Below are 22,318 nucleotides of genomic sequence, written 5' to 3' on the forward strand. Positions count from 1 at the left end.
GACAGTTCCTGACATGGACAGAGGTGGCAGCAGAGAGCACTGGAAAGAATACACCACTTCCTGCAGGACATACAGCAGTTAATAAGTACTGGAAGACTGGCGATTTGTAAATAGAAGTAATTTACAAACCTATATAACTTGTTGACTCCAGTTGATTTGCTGGAGTACCCCTTTAACTAGTGGCTTTCCAGTTGTAACATTCATAAGGGCCACAGTTCGGGGGCCACATTATGTCTTCAATATGGAAAATAAAGAAGCTCGAAACACAAGGAAATGTTGCAAAATCTCAAGTTTTTTTTTTATTCAAAGTGCCACTATCAGAAAAAATCTAAACTAGGAAATGAAGACTTTGGATTCACATTTAGGAAATAAAAGAAACATGCTGCAATGATACCAACGCCTGGTCAATAACAAAGGTACAAGAGTCGTCCTGGTGTCATGAAACATTGAAACACTTAACATCTGCCTCCCACCCACGTCCTGGCAAAGCGGCATATCTAGGCGGTCGGGGTAACGACCCCATATATGAATGGACTACAAATACCAGCATGTGGCGGCCTCTACCCCTTCTACAGGATAGATAGGTCGTCTTCACATAGGGAAGAATCTGCTACAATGAGGAACCTCACCATGAGATCCTCCATAGGGGATGAGGTTCCTCACCACGTCACATCCTCCTCCGCCGGCCGGCCCACTCTCCAGTCATATCCCGATTACATTATCCCGATGAGAGTGATAGTCGGAGAATCACAGCACACTTATAGGACAAGTATCATTGCCACACTATTAAAAATAATAACTTTATTGAATATACAAGCTAAACCAATTTTAAAATAAATAAGTATTCATTTTACACTGGATATAATATATTACACTTCATCTTCTGGTTCAATGAATGAAGTTTCGTCGTGGGATTGGGTGGCAGCGGGGGTCTCATTTGCGTCTTCTCTCGTAGTTTTGTATCGTGTTCCTTTCTGTTGATCCTATGGGGGGAGAGATAAAGATTAAAGGTTAAAATGATATCTATATATATTATATTGATAGATAGATAGATAGATAGATAGATAGATAGATAGATAGATAGACAGATAGATAGATAGATAGATAGATAGATAGGAGATAGATAGATAGATAGATAGATAGATAGATAGATAGATAGATAGATAGATAGATAGGAGATAGATAGGAGATAGATAGGAGATGATAGATAGATAGATAGATAGATAGATAGATAGATAGATAGATAGATAGATAGATAGATAGATAGATAGGAGATAGATAGATAGATAGATAGGAGATAGATAGGAGATAGATAGGAGATAGATAGATAATAGATAGATAGATAGATAGATAGATAGATAGGAGATAGATAGATAGATAGATAGATAGATAGATAGATAGATAGATAGATAGATAGATAGGAGATAGATAGATAGAAAGATAGATAGATAGATAGATAGGAGATAGATAGATAGGAGATAGATAGATAGATAGATAGATAGATAGATAGGAGATAGATAGATAGATAGATAGATAGATAGATAGATAGATAGGTGATAGATAGATAGATAGATAGATAGATAGATAGGTGATAGATAGATAGCTAGATAGATATATAGGAGATTGATAGGAGATAGATAGGAGATAGATAGATAGATAGATAGATAGATAGATAGATAGATAGATAGATAGGTGATAGATAGATAGATAGATAGATAGGAGATAGATAGATAGATAGGAGATAGATAGATAGATAGATAGATAGATAGATAGATAGGAGATAGATAGATAGATAGATAGATAGGAGATAGATAGATAGATAGATAGATAGATAGATAGATAGGAGATAGATAGATAGATAGATAGATAGATAGGAGATAGATAGATAGGAGATAGATAGATAGATAGATAGATAGATAGATAGATGATTGATAGATAGATAGATAGATAGATAGATAGATAGTAGATAGATAGATAGATAGGAGATAGATAGATAGGAGATAGATATATGGATAGATAGATAGATAGATAGATAGATAGATAGATAGATAGGTGATAGATAGATAGATAGATAGATAGATAGATAGGAGATAGATAGATAGATAGGAGATAGATAGATAGATAGATAGATAGATAGATAGATAGATAGATAGATACATAGATAGATAGGAGATAGATAGATAGATAGATAGATAGATAATAGATAGATAGATAGATAGATAGATAGATAGATAGATAGATAGATAGATAGGAGATAGATAGATAGATAGATAGATAGATAGATAGGAGATAGATAGGAGATAGATAGGAGATAGATAGATAGATAGATAGGAGATAGAGATAGATAGATAGATAGATAGATAGATAGATAGATAGATAGATAGATAGATAGATAGATAGATAGATAGATAGAAACTTTAACAGGGACCATACAATTTACAAAAGACAAGTTACACTGCCATAGGAAATATTCACACAAAGTAAAACATAGGTCAAAATACAGCTGTCCCTTCAATATAATAAATCAATGGGAAATTGGACGACAGTGCACACATGGTATGTAATAATGGCCGTAATTAATAACGCTTACGATTGATTAGTATTGGTCGCAATTGACTTTTTTAGAATACAACCATTCTTCTTTTTATCCATTCACACATTGTTTTATCTTCATTCATGATTACGGCCATATTTAGCCTTTATTTTACTGTGTGTGAACCTAGCCGTACAGGACATATACTGTTAGAGTAGGATATGCAGAGATGTAACATAAAATGGTCAGGGATAAAAATGGGAAGAACCACAGGTCATCTGGGAGGAGGAGGAGGAGGAATAGTAGGAGGAGGAAGTGGAGGAATAGTAGGAGGAGGTAAAGGAGGAAGGGGAGGAGGAGGTGAAGGAGTATGGGGAGGAATAGTAGGAGGAGGAGGTGAAAGAGGAAGAGGAGGAATAGGAGGAGGAGGAGGTGAAGGAGTATGGGGACGAATAGCAGGAGGAGAAGGTGAAGGAGTATGAGGAGGAATAGTAGAAGGAGGAGAAGGAGTAGGAGGAGGAAGTGGAAGAATAGTAGGAGGAGAAGAGGAGGAAAAACAGGAGGAGGAGGTGAAGGAGGAGGAATATTAGGAGGAGGTGAAGGAAGAGGAGGAGGAGAAGGAATGTGTAGTAAGATATGAAGGAGGAGGACAGGTGGTGGAGGAGGAGGAGAAGGAGGATTAGTAAGAGGAGGAGTAGGAGTAAGAGTAGGAGGAGAAGAGTAGTAGAAGTAGGAGGAAGAGAAGTAGTAGGAGAAGAAATAGTAGGAGACAGGGTAGTAGGGGGAGGAGGAGCAAAGGAGAAGAAGGAGTAGTAGTAGTCATCCTCATTTTATTAAATAAAACTAGAAGGTGATGATGCACAAATAACTGCGTCCAGGAGAAAGCATTCCTCCATCTCTGGTTCCTGTATAATATGTATATATATATATATATATATATATATATATATATATATATATATATATAGTCTATTCCAAGTGGAAACAGCGGAACCTCCGTGCAGACGCACAGTCCTCCACTGGGTTGGCCTGTACCCAGTACTTTATCCAAAAAAAAGTTGCAATTGAAGACAGCGTCCTAAAGTATCAAAAAATATTATCCTTTATTTTGCCATATGCGTATAAAAATACAACGTTTCGGCCCTTTAAAACATACTGAGCCTTTCTCAGTATGTTTTAAAGGGCCGAAACGTTGTATTTTTATACGCATATGGCAAAATAAAGGATAATATTTTTTGATACTTTAGGACGCTGTCTTCAATTGCAACTTTTTATATATTTTATATATATATATATATATATATATATATATATATATATATATATATATATGGTAGTAATAGGGTCGGGTGCACACGTGGCAGATTGCAGTGGGGATCGGCACAATAAATCTTCTGTTATTTACGCTACATTACATGTAGATCCCAACACCCCGTCCACGCGTAGCTGGGTGATGACACCATGACTGCACCCCTTTATATTTGGTTCTGTAGAAATAGTGCCATATACTGTAAGTAACAAACCTCAGCCGCACGCGTTAAATATTTTACAACTTATTAGTATTTAGGTGACGAGAATTATTTTCTTAATGAAATATAAAAATATACATAAAATAAAAAGAACAAATCTAAAATAGCCCCCCTACTTCCTGCCCCCCACATACACACACACTTGCTGACGCTCCCCACCACGTGCAGGTCCTGTCACTGTCTGATTGCTCTGCCTCTCTATAAGAAGTGACGGGCTACCATGGCCGGTAGTGATGAGCGGGCCCGGAGATTGGGCTGGCTCGGCGGCTCGGCGCTTCCCTACAGCTGCTTAGCAATTTGTCATCATTTGCATTGAAGCTTTAAAAAGTGTTTCCCATGGGGTAATTCATTAGGCAGCACTTGATATGTAATGTGCGCCCTGGATGGACTTAAAGAAGGAGACGAGGAGCTAAATAATTCAGTGAGCAATTCTGGCAGGAGGATGTTCAATGTGCTCCAAGGTTGACCCCGTCACTTACAACAAATGGACGCAACAGGGAGTCACTCCACATCTTAAAACTTCCATCGTCTCATAGTGCTCCTACTCTCTTATCCTTTACGGCGCTCTCCTGGCTTTGGAAACAGTCTGTGCTGCAGAGCTGCATGCATCGTCTATGTACAGCAGCGCATGGAATCCCTTTAAAACCCAAATTAACGACCTGTGCTTACTAAATGTGCCGCCATATGGTGCACAGTATTCTCCCCATAAACAATGCTTCTGTAATGTGGCATGGGATGGAATGTAGCACACCTACACAACAAACATGATGGAAATCTGAAACGTGTACAAAAGTGCATAAATTCTATAGATTAGGGACCTGTGCTTACTAAATGCGCCGCCATATGGTCCACCGTGTTTTTCTCAATAAATAAATGTTTCTGTAATATCGCATAGAATGGAATATAGACGTGCAACGAACCCGGTGGAAATCTGTGAAATATGAACCTTTATCTGCCTGCATAGAAATCCTCTAAATCCATATCAGAGGCTTGTGTATAGTAAGTGTGCCGCCATATGGTACATGATGATATGTAATGTCGTGCCCTGTACAGAATAATACGTGGAGGCTCATAGTGGTGCAGTATGGGCTTATAGTAGGATATATACGTACAGCTAGACACATAGGACCTTATGGGGACAGGAACGTTTACCACCCTCAACCACTTCAAGGCCTATGGAGCTGTAACATAGTAATACCCCTTAAATCTCCCCCGTCCTCCCCTCCCATCTCAGGGTCTACCCCCACTCTCTTGGGCGGTGGTTCTGGATCTGTATTAGAGTCCCATTGGGTTTGGTAGGTAACAAACACATAAAAAATGAGGGAAACGTTGTTACATAGAGTGTTACATCATAGACCACACACTGTATCATTCATAAAACCGGCCTCTTATCAATGATACACAGGACAGATACCTACCGGAGGATAAAGATCTTTTGCCCATAAGTCCATAAAAGGTATCTGATTTATACCCTGAAAAATATACATGGCGAGGATTGTGGGTTTTTATAACAGAAATTGAAAAAAATTTGGGAAAAAATTTTGAATGATCAAATAACATTAATAATTAGACAGATTCATTGGGTCAACAGATATATATAGGGTGGAAGGCAACGATGCAATAAGAGTCATCAGATTTCTTATCCCCCCCCCCCCCCCCGAAAATTTGATGGTGGGGGATGGGAAAATGTTGGGGGATGCGGAGCAGGGAAAGGGTTAACGTTTGTTTATCTACTTCCGATTAGAGAATTTCCATCAATCATTGATCCCATTGATCGTTTCTTTATTATTCAACCATAAGACCACAGCAGACTGGCGAATCAATGGCTCGTACATAGGGAGGAATGAAGGAATTTAGAGGAAGTCACGTCTCGGATGAGCGGCTTTTAGGATGAACATTAGTCATCTATAGTCATAGGGTTGGAAGTTAGAGCTTGGATGGATCGGGCCTTGGTGCATAAGCTATACCTGCACTTAAAGGGGCAGGTTATAACATCCATTCTCGAAATTGTGAGTTAATGGATGGAGCGTCCCCTCATCTGTAACCTTCATGAATTAGTCAGAGCAGAGAATAACTGGAAGGAGGGTCTCCTGCTCTTAAAGGGGTTATCCAGCGCTACAAAAACATGGCCACTTTTCCCCCTCTCTTGTCTCCAGTTCAGATGTGGTTTCCAATTAAGCTTCATTTACTTCAATGGAACTTAGTTGGAAACCCCACCCAATCTGGAGACGAGAGAGGGAAATGTGGCCATGTTTTTGTAGCGCTGGATAACCCCTTTAAGAACCCAACGCACCCAAGTATCACAAGGTCAAATGGAACAGTGTAATGCTTCACTTCTCCTGTGGGGGCACTGCTGGTAAACTGGACACTTGCTCCCAGATAGGTTAGCGGATGGCTGGGATGCTAGATGACAAACACAGTATGGTCGGCTTACTTCACTGGAGCTGTATAGAGTCTACATATGTTCAGTATAGGGAGTTAGTTCTGTCCACAGGGTCCCATCACAGTCTTTCCAACGAATTATAACAAATCTATAGCAGATAACATTTCCATTCACTGACAGCAAGCACAGAGCTTGACTAATTCATAGACATCATGCCAATTCCTTCAATCACTAGACTGTGCCAAGCAGAGTCCACAGGAAAAAGTTCCCCTTTCAAGACCCTAATCCATAGCCATAGAGTGAAGAGCAGCTAGAAAGAGTGTCTCTCTAACTGGAGGACCCAGCACGTCCATGCATCGTATTGATTTCAGTGTGGACTGCGCAATGCTTGATATCCCCAGTGGTGGCGCTGCAGAGAAATGAAACACTTTCCAGCAGAAGGAGGCCATGTGATCAGCTTATTGCCAGAGACCCTTATAACCAAAGCGATTGTTCAAAGCAGACACCCCTTTAAGCGTTGCCAGAATATTTAAAGTGTCACCGTCGTTTTTTTTTAGTTTGTTTGTTTTTTTGCAGACATCAATAGTCCAGGCAATTTTAAGAAACTTTGTAATTGGGTTTATTGGGCAAATATGCCATTATCTGCATTCAAAAAGCCTTTCCCCAGGTCCCCCCCCCCCTCCTCTCTCTCTCTCATTCACTGCTCATTATCAGGAAATTATGTCTTGTTGCATTAGACATGCCCCTGTCTGCTCTATAGAGAGGGGAGGGGGGAAGAGGAAGATTAGTCGCCAGCAGAGAGCAGAGAACAAAGGATTACGCAGCGGCACCTGTGTGAAAGCCGGTATTCAGAGGTCAGAGGGGTCAGCGCTGACTTCAGAGGAGATAGCCCGGTGACGTAGCTGTAAATTATATCTTTCTTGTCCTGTTTTGGTTCCTCATCTCCCTCCACCCCTCCCCTCTCAATAGAAAACTGTAAAGACAGGGGGGAGAGCTTCAAACTCCTTTTTCATGATAAAAATTTATTTTTCAGCTAATAAACCCAATTACAAATTTTCTTAAAATCGCCTGTACTATTGATTTCTGCCCCCCAAAAATTTTTAAACAACAGTGACACTTTAACGTCTGTGAGGATTTAGGTCTTTGATCTTCTTCATGGATGCATTTACTATGGAATTCATGATGAGACCCAGAATCTGTGAGAGTCCACCAGCAACCTAAGTGGTCTCCATAGCATATGTATGGACTGGGGAAATAACTGGCACTAGTCATGGAACGGTTGGAACCCAACCCTAGGGCCCGTCCTACCCTCCCCAGAATGTGATTCTCTAAAATCTGAGCAACCCAGCACGAGATCAGCTAATGATCCAGTATGTTAAAGGGGGTTTCTGCTGCTAAAATACTAAGACTACACCATTAATATCTGTCTCCCTATTAGTCAGGCATGAAGGGGACACAGCGCTTCCATTTGCGAATGAGCTGCAGTACCAATGACAGCCACAGCCAAATGTATGGCGCTGTTCATGAAGTGTTCAGAGAACAGAGAATTGGTGGTGTATCCTATTATAAAGACAGGCCATCAGTATTACAGTACTAGAAAACTTTTCAAGCTATTTTTGGAATACTAAGAATACCGTACACTAGGATTTCCTTGCAAACAGTCCCAGCAGCCATGGAGGTGACATAATCATGACAGCAAATCTAGTATGGTGATAAATGTATCCTACCACAGGCACCATTTTTGAGAAATTTAGCACACCATCTTTCTTATGTTGATGAATTCCACAGTCAGACATGTTGAGTTGTCCAAGTCATAAAGCTCCATTTTATCAACCTTTCACTTGGAGTCCATATAAAAAGTTATACCGGTAGGACAACCCCATCTATATACTCTATTATAGACATCATAGAAAGGTCAAACCCCTTGGGATCCCCTCCTATAACATAGAGAAGAGAGCAGCTCCCACTATGGAGTACCATGTAATACCACATCTCTCCTGTAGTGGCCACTGTCTGTAAAATGTACTGCCGCTAGCAGTAATAACAGTCGATCACTGAGGGTTCCAGCTGCTGTGGACATGGTGATCAGATGATCAGTCCTCAGTTACACATGGGATACCCGCTAAGTTATTATTGTGGTGCTAGTCTTTACTTATTTTCTATTTTCTCAGCTCCCACAATGCACTGCTCTCTGGTGACAGACGACCAGCACGACTGTGAACGCAGCTTTAGATGTGAATGGAGAGTTAGCCGCCATGTATCCCGACATCAGCAGAGGTAAAAGCCAAAGACTCACAAGGTGAAGATAACTCTACTGTGATTCCCAGGAATCAATATTCAATAAGCGATAATCATAAGAAGGATGATTGACTATGACAGCGATCCCGATTCTGTCCATCCATGCAGAAAATCACCAGAATACCAAATCAGGCGCAGTGCTAACTTACGTTTACGAGATATTTGACCAAATCCTATACGTAAAAAAAGAATGGGAGTGTAAAATATGTATGTAATATATATATAGTAAATATACGGAATAAAGTTTATAGAGGGGGCGTGGCCTCCCGTACACATCCAAGGAAATGCAGTTTTCTGATACTCCTATATTTTATAGCGTGGGGTTTTTCTTTTTCCCTTTGTGGGATTGCTGTGTATTGGGGAACTTTCAAGGGACATGTTACCCTGAGTATCCTTAAAGGAACACTCCAATCTAAACTAAGGCCACTAAGCCTCCTCTAAGTATCCTTAAAGGAACACTCCAATCTAAACTGAGGCCACCGAGACTCTCCTAAGTATCCTTAAAGGAACACTCCAATCTAAACTGAGGCCACCGAGACTCTCCTAAGTATCCTTAAAGGAACACTCCAATCTAAACTGAGGCCACAGTGACTCCTCTAAGTATCCTTAAAGGAACACTCCAATCTAAACTGAGGTCACTAAGCCTCCTCTAAGTATCCTTAAAGGAACACTCCAATCTAAACTGAGGCCACTGAGACTCCTAAGTATCCTTAAAGGAACACTCCAATCTAAACTGAGGCCACTGAGACTCTCCTAAGTATCCTTAAAGGAACACTCCAATCTAAACCGAGGCCAAGATTTGGATATTTAAGTCCCATGAATATTCCCAAACCTGGCACATTAGGCGGGGATGATATGTGCCCTTTGGTGACAAAATTGGAACTATTGGCCAATATAGACGTCCCTAGAAACCAGTTAGAGCTTAGCTTTTATTTCTTAGAGGGGTTGTCTGGTTTAGAAATCTCACCTTTAAATGTCGGGGCTTTAAAACCTCAAATACCTGGAGAGGAGAATAGCGACTCTATCTCTGGAGGACCAACCATTAAGTTTAATGGCCACTTGTTCTTGCTATTCCCCATTTAGCCTGTGGTGGCGCTGTCAGGAAACTAAACACCTGCTACCTTGTTCTCCCATTTGATTATAAGTGATCAGCTTGTTTTTGGAGAGTCCTTGAAGATTGTCAGCCCCTTTAGCTTCACTTAAAAATATTATAGATACAGATTGATTTCTATGGGAACAAGTCCTTACAGATATAGAAAATGAGGCCGAGGGTGTAGTGTCATTGTTTTTGCTCCTTTTGCTGCTATTGTATTTGTTTGTATTTTGTAAACCTAATAAAGTTTCAAAGAAAAAAACAGTACAGGCCAAAGTAATCAAGCAGGTAATAAGAACCAATCAGATCACTTACTGATTGTCTCACTTACACCAGACTCTAACTGGTTGCCATGGGCCGCTCCTCATCTCTCCCTAGCAACCAATGCTATTCTGTTCATTGAGTTTATGCCACCATCTTGTTTGCCATATATGATGGCGTCTTTTCTCCGTGCTCTGGTTTTAATAATCCTCCCTAATTCCGTCCTATTAAGCGCTAATAAGAACACAGCCTTAATAATAATACAATCCTACGGCGGCCAGGCTGTTATAATTGCACATCTGCTGCGCCGCTCATCTGATTACATGGAGGCAATGAGGGATGGGAACGGAATCCTAATATTGGAAAGAAAAAAAAAGTCTGAGGACAAAAACAATGTTAACTGTTACAGTAAATAGCGGGAAAAGGGTCTCACGGCGTATACGGTAATACGTTAAGATGGGATGCAAACTTACGTTTACGGGACATCTGGCCGTATCCTAAAAGAAAGGAAATAAAAATTAAGTCATTGAGTGGGTGGCCATCTTGTAAAAGCTTAGTCACTATTGTAAAAGGTTAACACTAGTAAGCAGTGATGTCATCACTAAGTATATAGACTACCCAGACTGTAGCTGGCCTATTCAATAGGGTCGGTGTCTTAAAGGGGTTTCCCTACCATAAACATTTATTGACAACTCTCACCTAATAGGATAAAGGGGGGGGGGGGGTGAATGGAGTGGGGACAGCTAAGAGGTGGCACTTGGTTGTTTCTGTGGCTTAAATGGGTTGTCAGAGTAAGGGATGAGTGTATCAAGGGTGGGGAGGGGGGGTCAAACTGCTGTAACCACTCCCACCATGTATTTTTTTATTGCTCTAATGCACCAATAATAAAAAAGTAATAATAATAATAAGACATCTGCAAATAGTCTTTATTAAAAACCGTCTAACCATTTTGCTATGTGTCTCCATGGTAACAGACTACAAACTCCCACTGTGTAGTCTGATCCTGCATACTTCCTTTTGCTGATCAGAGTGTCTGCAGGATCAGAGTTACTAGGGTCTGTTTGTAGTCTGTATCCATGGAGACACACAGACCTGTGCCGGAGATGTATACACAAAACGGTAAGAGATTTTTTTTATGTGTTGAACGTTAGTTAAAACAGAAGCCTCAAAAGCGTCAACGATGAGTGAGACCAGCACACTGGATAAAACATGGCCGTCTCCATTATCTGTTATAATACCCCCCGTCCCATAATACAGCGTACATAATACATACTATTGTTATACTTACCATTGTTCCGCTTTCCCATTAAACCATAAAACTGATCAGGTCTTGGTTTCCTTGCAATTCTCTGTAGGAAATTTTCAAACACGGGTAACTCCTCCTAGAAAAATTTTGTAAAATTTTTTGTAAAAATTACACAAATTTTTGTAAAAATGTTTTGAGTTTACGGAACCTGTGAACATAATTCTGCATCAATGGACCTGCACTGGGCGAATGCTGATCCTGATATACCAGAGGTAAGGAACCTTGGCTCTCCAGCTGTTGCAAAACTACAACTCCCATCATGCCTGGATCGCCATGGCTGTCCAGACATGATGGGAGTTGTAGTTTTGCAACAGCTGGAGAGCCAAGGTTCCCTACCCCTGCTATGTACACATGCACACTTGGCTTAGCATACATTCCCAATGTGGAGAGGTAAGCCAGTGCCAGACTCTTCCGGAAGAGGTTTATCTCCCAAAAAACAAAATGATCGGGCAGATGAAAACCAACTGCCTGATCCTTCTTTCCCTTGGCATCTGCCATCACGCATCATTTGGTACTTTGAATAACTTGATTTTCATTGTAAATCCTAAAATTAGAACCCTCGCCCCAATATATAAGAACAGATAAGTGAGGAAGGAAGTAGCTAACTTCTCCTCCCACCAGTAATCAATATAACTGGAAACACACAAAGCCACAAATTCCCCATAAACAGTTAATATGAATACTAGGAAGCCGCACTCTCTTCCTATGACCTTCACATTGTCGGGATTTTTACAATTTTACAGTCAATCCCTACATGTTAAGTGGCCATAATTGCCTTGAAATCCCATTTACAATAAACCACATTATCCACATTGACTGCATTATACATAGCTCTGCAGATGGGGCTGAGAACCTCAGTGATAGGGAAAGCATAGGAACATGGAGGGATGGATAGAGACAAGATGAGGATCCAACATATAATGTAGCTGAGCCGCAGTCACTTATCCTATATGGATCATTATTTTGCAGAACTAAAATACAGCCAAGGAATAAAGTAAAAACAGGCAAGAAACACTAGTAATAGTGGAAGAATATGTGTCACCTCCATGGGATTGACCATAAACCTTCATTAAAAGGGTGATCTGATCAAGACAAACCACATACAGATTAATGGCGGGTTAGTGATCACATGATCGACACAGATTTCTTATCGCCAATCACCCATGATCAGGGATAAGTGGTGGCCAGTTATACATTACAGATGAGCAGCCTTCCATGTACAGGATTTGGATGAGGCAGGAGCTCCAGATCATCAAGTTCTTGACTCCCATCTATGATGTCTGTAGGCCTCGTGGCATGGAGTTGTCTTCATGAGACTGAAGATGGTTAAAGTAAATATGTCAGCAGGAAAAAAGTGGTGCAAATAAGCACATGGCTGGATAGGCCTAGTCATCATGGTCGTGGGGATACCTTTCTTACCTCTATAGTCCTTTTCAGTCCAAAGATATAAGCCTTTTTTGTTAATATGCAAATTAGGGTCAAGTGCCCAGGGGGCGTTCACCAACATGGCATAAGTTCAGGCAAGTACACCTTGTCCTCTTTATTTAGTTGTTGTCAGTAAAATAGGTTAAGTATATGCAAGCGGGCCATGAGATTGTAATGGAGAGGGAATGGAATGGACTTATCTGAGCTCCTGCTGTCCTGGAGAACGCCCCCTGGGCACTTGAACCTCATTTGCATATGAACAAAAAGGCTTATATCTCAGCCCTGGAAAGGACTATGGAGATAATGAAGGTATTCCCGGAGTCGTGATGACGAGCCCTATCCAACCAGGAGCTTGTTTATAAACATGATTTCCACTGACAAGTCCCCTTTAAGGAGGTTGTTCAGAATAAGAAAAAAACATGGATTTCTTTGAAAAACAGTGCCCCATGTGTCCATAGGTTGTGTGTGGTATTACAGCTCAGCATCAGTCACTTTGGCAAAATTGACAAAACTCATTAGGAAAATTTTAATCCCCTTTAAAATCTGAAGAACATTTTTCGAGGCCGGGGTGCATTATGGATTCCCAGTACCCAGTTGGATGTGTCCAAATCTTCATTATTGCCTTCCTGGCCTAAGTGCAAGTGCTCCTCTGGGACTTCAAGGTGAACCTTTGATTCTTCAATTGCACCAAGTGACAGATGAGATATTTACAGCACCCAGATGAGGCGTGAGGATTATTGCAATGTTAGTCTTGCTAGTCCTTGGATTGGATATCTGTACACAGCTTCTCCATTCAACCCTTCCAATGAATATGAGCTACGGCAATGCACGGGATGGAGAGAGCCCCCTAGTGACCCACTTAATAGGAAAAAAAAAGTTACTTAGATTTTTATATCTTCTCAACTTATTGCAGCGTGCACAGTAAAGCGAGACCCTGGGGGCAGAGCAGGAAATTAATATTTACAGGAATATCCTCGGGGGTTCTCTATCAGCGACGGCCCATTTCACGTCAAACCTCCTTCAATTCATGGGGAAAAAATACTGAAACGTTCACTTTTTTGCCACTTTAAATTCTCCAAATTTGCTCATTCAGACGCGTGGGGCTAATTACTGGACTCTCTTACTGGAAGGAGAAGGACCCGTCCTACAGACCCCCCCTCGATGCTTCGTCTCCCAGGATTCATTATGTCAAATTAGATTCAGAAACAGAAGCGAGTCCTGAAGGGAAATCTTCATCTCCAAAATACTGTACAATCCCATGAAGGCAGCGGCATAAAGCAGGTCAGACATACGAGAACAGGACTAATCTGATTACAGCCAATTCTCATAAAAGCAGAGCAGGTAATGGATGATGGGCCGCATCCATCAATGGGAGACAACACATACAACAAAGCCTGGACCCGTTCCCATGGGAGGAATAGGGAGAGAGTTGTATAACTGTATTACGGCCACAAATCTTCATCTGACCAAGGGTGTAAGTGACCTGAACTAAAATTATCATAGATACATAGGATGCCATTACATTGGGCCGTTAGATAGGACGTCAGGGCAACCATAATATACTAGGGACTATAGTATAGTTTTAAATCTAATTTTCCCCAAATAAAAAAAATAAAAAATCTAAATTAAATTATATATATATATATATATATATATATAATGATTATTACAGTTTTTTTTTTTATTTGGGAAAAATTAGATTTAAAACAATACTATAGCCCCTAGTATATTATGGTTGCCCTGACGTCCTATCTAATGGCCCAATGTAATGGCATCCTATGTTCGAGGTCAGGACATCATAATATACTAGTGGCTATAATATATTTTTTAATCTAATTTAATTTCACATATATATATATATATATATATATATATTTATTTATTTATTTGTGGAATATTCAAATAAATAAATAAAAATAATATATATATATATATATCAGGTGAAAGTATATATATATATATATATATATTTATTTTTATTATTTTTTTTTTAACTCTCTCTCTCTCTCTCTATATATATATATATATATATATATAGTTAAACTTTATATATGTATATATTATTTTTTACACAAACACACACACACATATATATATATATATATATATATATATATATATGTATATATAGATAGATAGATAGATGATAGATAGATAGATAGATAGATTTTTTACTATAATTATTCCTAGGGATTACAAATAAAAACATAAATCACATATAAACAATACATTTATTATGACTGATAGCAAAAATAACAAATGTAAAATTATAACAAAGAAGAATAAGAAGACTTATACTAAACTAATAATCCTGGTCATACGACGATCAACTCCTGTTACTATTTAATTCTGCTGACTCCTATGATAATGAATGTGCAGTATAACTGGAGAATATAATAATAATAATAAATATTTAAGATTAATAAAATAAATAAATAAATATAAATTTTTTCCCTAATTTACATTTCCCACACGTCTAATCCTGGCTATCTAATGCGTCATGCTGCGTACAACATATTGTGAAAAATAGTGTGAAAAACTCAATGTGTGAACATGGCCTTAAAGGGGCCGGGTACAAATCTCCTTTTGCGTCCTGCATTACAATGGTCGGCTAATGGGAAGCATTTGGCACAATGATCGGACTGCTAATTGTACAGAATATTATTTATTAGTAGGATCCTGCTCTGTGCCGTCTGCCGCTATGGATATTGTGTCATTCATCTGGTGCGGTTCCTGAGTTATGGATAAGACGCTGGGCTGGATTGTGCAGAACTCTTAAGATAATTGCTCTTCTCCTCCAAGGTGACTTTGTGACCCGGGGAGCGGCAGGATTTCATGCCCCACATTATACAATATATCAGCGGCTCAGACCATTCTCCAGCGACAGACTCCATTGATTCGCATTGATTATTTAAAGTAATTAGAAAAAACTGGAAGTAGTCAGGCTGTTAGCGTGTATCCGAGGCTGAGATACCCTGGCAGGCTCCGCGGAGCGTGCCTAGAATTGTCATCGGAATCCCACAGGCCCAATGCCAATCTCACCATTGATTTGTGCCATTGATCACAGGAGACCTGTAGACTTAACCAGAGAGGATGACGACCGCCACTGAATAAAAGGGATGCATCATAAGTGTCTGGTGTGTTACATAAACAGCGCCATTCTTGTGCTAAGACTGTGATTGGTATTGCAGTTCGGGGTTCCATAGGTGTGGCATAGGGACACCATCATTACAGTTTTCTCTCTGGTATATCTCCAGTCTAATAAAGGCTTAAAGGAGCAGTCCACACTATGTACTATGTGGCAGCACAGGGTGCAGAGTGGGTACAGAGGGAGACCACCTGCCTGCCAGTACTCTGACAGCGCCACCTATGGCCATATGTGTACTATATATAGGGTGCTTTATTGGTGCTATAGAGTTGGGTCTGTATTATAGGTGTGTTATGTGCCATATGTGTAATATATATATATATATATATATATATATATATATATATATATGGGGCTGCTCCTGTGAGGGTGTTTTAGAGGTGCTTTATTATATGTGTGTAGTTTTTATGAGTGCCTTTTATATACCATATATATGTGCTATATGAGTGATGTGAGAGGATATATGGGTGCACTATGTGTAGTGTATGTACTGTGTATTTAGTGTCAGGATATGCTCAAGTTTATTGTGTGTCCTATCTATGTACTATGTGATTGATAGGAAGGTGTTTTATTGGTGCGGAGTACTGTTTGAGAACTTTATGGCCCTGTGTTGCTATGACAGTGTTTTATGGATGCTTCGTGGTGCTATACAGATGTGGCATGGTAGCGTTATGTGTGTTTTATGTATGCTGTGTGGTTACCCTAGAGGTATTTTATGAGAACTGTATATATATATATATATATATATATATATATATACACACACACACACACAATATGCATGATGCTTGTTCTGAATAGAGAGATGGAGGTTGTAGCCCAGTATACAGCCCCCCCAGAGTCCCATAGAGACTAACCGCAGCCCTGCCCTCATCCTCTGAGCTGGATACAGCAGGACTATCAGAGGGACTTGTAGAGTGGAGCCAGGGACCTGTTGCTCTGCAGCTCCTGTCTCCATCACTCGTCCTGTCTCAGTCATTTGTCCAATCCCCGTAACTCGTCCTGTCTCCATTACTTGTCCTGTCTCCATCAGTCTCCATCACTCGTCCCGTCCCCATCACCTGTCTGTCTCCATCAACCTTCTCGTCCCCATCACCCGATTCCATCACTCGTCCCGTCCCGATCAACAGTCCCATCCCCATCACCCGATTCCATCACTCGTCCCGTCCCCATCAACAGTCCCATCCCCATCACCCGATTCCATCACTTGTCCCGTCTCCATTACTTGTCCTGTCTCCATCAGTCTCCATCAACCGTCTCGTCCCCATCACCCGATTCCATCACTCATCCCGTCCCTATTAACCATCCCATCCCCATTACTTATCCTGTCTCCATCACTTGTCCCGTCTCAATCACCCATCCCCTCCCCATCACTCATCCTGTCTCCATCGCCCGGCCTGTCCCCATCGCCCATCCCCATCACCCGTCCTGTCTCCATCACTCGTCCCGTCTCAGCCACCCATCCCATTCCCATCGCCCATCCCGCCCCATCACTCGTCCTTTCTCCATCAGTCTCCGTCCCGTCTCCGTCACCCATCCTGTCCCCATCACCCGTCCTCCCTCCATCGCTCGTCCTATACACATTATTACGGGGCCATTATAACTGCAGCAACAAAGTAACAACTAGAAACTCTGCGTCCAAAGACGAGAAAAACAAATCCCGCAGATGTAATCATATTCCGCAGATCTTCAGAAAGAAATCAGATGTTTGATGTAATTATGGAGATGAAGTCAGAGTGGTAAATTCTATATTCGGCCTGCGGCTTTCCTGCTATAATGTGCCGTATACACCCCCACCCCCTCCCCTCCCCCAATACCTAAAATGTATTCAACTTTACACATCAGCAACATTGCATTCATCCAGATGACTAAAAGCATCAGGGCGAATATGGTTGAGCTGCCGGGTCCCTGGCGAGCAGACGCACACAAGGAATTGTGCATTTCACGGACAAATAACTGATTATAATTAATGGGAAATTCTTGTACATAATAAACTCTCACATCAAGACCCCCGTCATATCTAAGGGATGTACCAGGAGATGGCGGCACTCATCCTATACTGACCATTCACAACTCACAGGGGGCAGCCTCTAAGGCCCCAGGACACTCACTGCTGTATAATGGATTGTGTGAGATGTGAGATGAGTGTGAGTGCAGAGAGGAGATGAGTGGAGAGGAGAGGAGTGTGAGTGCAGAGAGGAGATGAGTGTGGAGAGGAGATGAGTGTGAGTGCAGAGAGGAGATGAGTGCAGAGAGGAGATGAGTGTGGAGAGGAGATGAGTGTGAGTGCAGAGAGGAGATGAGTGTGGAGAGGAGATGAGTGTGAGTGCAGAGAGGAGATGAGTGTGGAGAGGAGATGAGTGTGAGTGCAGAGAGGAGATAAGTGTGGAGAGGAGATGAGTGTGAGTGCAGAGAGGAGATAAGTGTGGAGAGGAGATGAGTGTGAGTGCAGAGAGGAGATGAGTGTGGAGAGGAGATGAGTGTGAGTGCAGAGAGGAGATAAGTGTGGAGAGGAGATGAGTGTGAGTGCAGAGAGGAGATGAGTGTGAAGAGGAGATGAGTGTGAGTGCAGAGAGGAGATAAGTGTGGAGAGGAGATGAGTGTGAGTGCAGAGAGGAGATGAGTGTGGAGAGGAGATGAGTGTGAGTGCAGAGAGGAGATGAGTGTGGAGAGGAGATGAGTGTGAGTGCAGAGAGGAGATGTGTGGAGAGGAGATGAGTGTGAGTGCAGAGAGGAGATGAGTGTGGAGAGGAGATAGATGTGGAGAGGAGATAGATGTGGAGATGAGGGTAGAGAGGAGTGTAAATGGAGAGGAGATGAGTGTGAAGAATAGATAAGTGTAGCGAGAAGTGCGAGTGTGGAGAGGAGAAGAGATGAACATGGAGATGAGTGTACAGAGGAGATGACTGTGGAGAGAAGTGGAGAGAAGAGTGTGAGTGTAGAGAGGAGAGGAGTGTGGAGAGGATTGTGAGTGTAGAAAAGCTGAGGGGGAAAGGAGAGGAGTGTGGAGAGGAGTGTGAGTGTGAATTGATGCTACTGCTATGTATGAACTGTGGGAAGTCTGTATCAGTTTGTCTGGTGGAAGAAGGAGGAATAGGAGGGAAAAAGAAGGAGTGTCTGCTGTGTAAATGAGATAGTTTGAGGAAAGATTAAGGAAGGACAGTAGAAAGGAATGGGGGAAGGAAGGAAGGACAGTAGAAAGGAATGGGGGAAGAAAGGAATGGGGTTTCAATGAATGAAGGGAGTGATGGATGGAAGGAGGGAGGGTGGAAGGAAGTTTAGATTGAGGAAGAAATGGAGAAAGAGGCCGGGGTAACTAATGAAATGGAAAGGATGGAATGAGGAAACATGGAGGGATGAATAGATGGATGGAAGAAGTGGGGTGGGGGGAAGGAAGGAAAGAAGGAAAAAAGGAAGGGAGGGAGGGAGGAAAGAAGGGAGGAAGGAAGGGAGGGAAGGGAGGAAGGGAGGAAGGAAGGAAGGAAGGAAGGAAGGAAGGGAGGGAGGGAGGAAAGAAGGGAGGAAGGAAGGAAGGAAGGAAGGAGGGAAGGAAGTGAGGAAGGGAGGGAGAGAGGAGGGAAGGAAGGAAGGAAGAAGGGAAGGAAGGAAGGGAGGGAGGGAGGAAGGAAGGAAGGAAGTGAGGAAGGGAGGAAGGAAGGAAGGAAGGAAGTGAAGAAGGGAGGGAGAGAGGAGGGAAGGAAGGAAGGAAGGAAGAAGGGAAGGGAGGGAGGGAGGGAGGAAGGAAGGAAGGAAGGAGGGAAGGAAGTGAGGAAGGGAGGGAGAGAGGAGGGAAGGAAGGAAGGAAGAAGGGAAGGAAGGAAGGAAGGGAGGGAGGGAGGGAGGAAGGAAGGAAGGAAGTGAGGAAGGGAGGGAGAGAGGAGGGAAGGAAGGAAGGAAGAAGGGAAGGAAGGAAGGAAGGAAGGAAGAAAGAAAGGAAGGGAGGGAGGGAAGGAAGGAAGGAAGGAAGGAAGGAAGGAAGGAAGGAAGGGAGGGAGGGAGGGAGGAAGGAAGGGAGGGAGGGAGGGAGGAAGGAAGGGAGGGAGGGAGGAAGGAAGTGAGGAAGGGAGGGAGAGAGGAGGGAAGGAAAGAAGGAAGGGAGGAAGGAAGGAAGGAATAGAGGGGGGGGAGGAGGGAAGGAAGGAAGGGAGGGAGGAAGTGAGGAAGGGAGGGAGAGAGGAAGGAAGGAGGGAAAGGAGGATGGGGGAAGGGAGGAAGCAAGGAAGGAAGGGGGGAAGGGAGGGAGGAGGGGAGGAAGGAAGGAAGGGAGGGACGAGGGGAGGAAGGAAGAAGGAGAGGAAGGAAGGGGGAAGGAAGGAAGGAAGGGGGAAGGAAGGAAGGAAGGAAGGGGGGGGGAAGAAAGGAAGGAAGGGGGGAAGGAAGGGAGGAAGGAAGGAAGGAAGGGGGGAAGGGAGGCAGAAAGGGGGAGGATGGGAGGAAGGAAGGAAGGGAAGAAGGAAGGAAGGGAGGGAGGAAGGAATGGGGGGGGGAGGAAGGAAGGGGGAGGGAGGAGGGGAGGAAGGAAGGAAGGAAGGAAGGAAGGAAGGTAGGAAGGAAGGAAGGTAGGAAGGAAGGTAGGAAGGGAGGAAGGAAGGAAGGAAGCAAGGAAGGGTGAAGGGAGGAGGAAGGAAGGATGGGGAAGGGAGGAAGGGGGGGAGGAAGGGAGGAAGGGAGGGAGGAAGGAAGGAAGGAAGGAAGGAAGGAAGGAAGGAAGGAAGGAAGGAAGGAAGGGAGGGAGGAAGGAAGGAAGGAAGGAAGGTGGAAGGGAGGAGGAAGGAAGGATGGTGAAGGGAGGAAGGGGGGGAGGAAGGGAGGGAGGAAGGAAGGAAGGAAGGAAGGAAGAGAGGAGTGAAGGAAGGAAGGAAGCTGGGAAGGAATGAAAGAAGAAAGGCAGGAAGAAAGGAATGGAGGGAGGGAGGGAAGAAGGAAGGAAGGAAGGAAGGAAGGAAGGAAGGAAGGAAGGAAGGAAGGGAGGAAGAGATGGTTGGTGGGATAGATGGCTGGTCGAAGGAGGAAAGGATGAAGAAGATAAGAGAATAAATGGGGGTGGATAAATGAGTGGTGAATGAAGGAGGGATAAAGAAAGTTAGAGATGAATAAAGAAATGAAAGAAGAAACAATAGTAAAAGAAAATAAAGGATGGAGGAAAGAACAGAGAGAAGGGTGGATGGAGCAGAGGAAAAAGAGGGAAGAATACAGAGAGATGAATGTATGATTGGAAGCAAAGAAGATGGATGGATGGTGTAAGGAGGAAGAAAGGATGAGTTCATGTAAGGAAGGAGGGAGAAGAATGGATGGATAAATCAACACATTACATGGCTGAAAGTGAAGGACAGAGAAGTAAGGATGGAGGAAAGGAAATACGGGAGGTAATACAGAGGGAAGGAGAGAAGGAAGGGAAGGATGGAGGGTGAGGAGGAGGAAGAGGAGGATAGATGAATGGATAGTTGGGTGGTTGCCTGGATAGATGGATTATGAAAGGAGGAAGGAAGGAAAAATGAAGTCCTGAATATGAGAGTATGAAGCGTACCCCAGCATAATGCAGGATATTCTGGAGAGACCCCATTTATATGAATATAACAATAGGGCAGATAGTATGTTCTCATTGTGCACATCAGTAACAGCGTCAGCTCTGCTACACCTATATATCCCTCCAATATCATATTCCATAAGGAACCATTCTACTCTGGGCTGAAAATTAAGAATGTAAAAAAAACATCTCAGAACATTAAGTTTGTCCCCAGGGATTGCAGCTCCGGATAATGTGTGAGGTGAATGAAGCTGTTAATGACACATGATGGGTATGATAGAAGGAGGCACTAATGGGCAATATAGAGAGACAGCGCTCAGTAACACACCGCACACTCTACATAGTGTTACCACAACCATCGTGTGTTATTAGAGGCTTCACACTCTGCGCAACCACAAATCACTCAGATGTAGCAGAGCCGAGTATGTTATCCATCTCCTTGCATCTGCTATCATTTACTGGAGACCTATACAAACTCTCTACAGGTGTATAACAATGGATTGTACTAAACAACAGTCAGCTCTGCTACATCTGTAGATGATTCTGCACATGGCTATAAATCAATACAATCCGGATTAGCTGCCATCCCATAGACAGGAAATTCTAATGTTACCAGGGGTTGTGCTCAATGACAAACTCAGCGACACCTGTGCCATCATTTCAGTACTGAGCATTGTACAGTCAGCAGAGTTACTTGGATTACAGGTGTAGCAGAGCTGAGCGTTCTCATTTGTTTGGAGGTCTGGGCTTTTGTTTCCATAACCTGAAGGGTTAACTGAAGAAAACCATCAGCAACCGACTAAGCTCTGCTACAT

At 42.4% G+C, this 22,318-nt stretch overlaps 1 protein-coding gene across 3 annotated transcripts in view; it reads right to left on the reverse strand.

Annotated features, from left to right (window-relative positions):
* Positions 1-284: 284 nt before the first annotated feature.
* LOC138783991 (tachykinin-like peptide) overlaps positions 285-22,318 on the reverse strand; it is a 43,386-nt gene continuing 21,352 nt past the window's right edge. For 2 of the 3 annotated variants that reach the window (XM_069959396.1, XM_069959395.1), the window contains exons 3-6: positions 11,386-11,479; positions 10,571-10,594; positions 5,481-5,534; positions 285-983 (exon numbers count right to left, since the gene is read on the reverse strand). In XM_069959396.1, the coding sequence (XP_069815497.1) occupies positions 934-983; positions 5,481-5,534; positions 10,571-10,594; positions 11,386-11,479 (222 nt within the window). In that variant the 3' untranslated portion in view covers positions 285-933. The remainder of the gene's footprint in view (positions 984-5,480; positions 5,535-10,570; positions 10,595-11,385; positions 11,480-22,318) is intronic. The other variant, XM_069959397.1, reaches the window with a different exon arrangement.

The sequence above is a fragment of the Dendropsophus ebraccatus genome, chromosome 2 (genome assembly GCF_027789765.1).
Source record: "Dendropsophus ebraccatus isolate aDenEbr1 chromosome 2, aDenEbr1.pat, whole genome shotgun sequence".
Taxonomy (NCBI): Eukaryota; Metazoa; Chordata; class Amphibia; order Anura; family Hylidae; genus Dendropsophus; species Dendropsophus ebraccatus.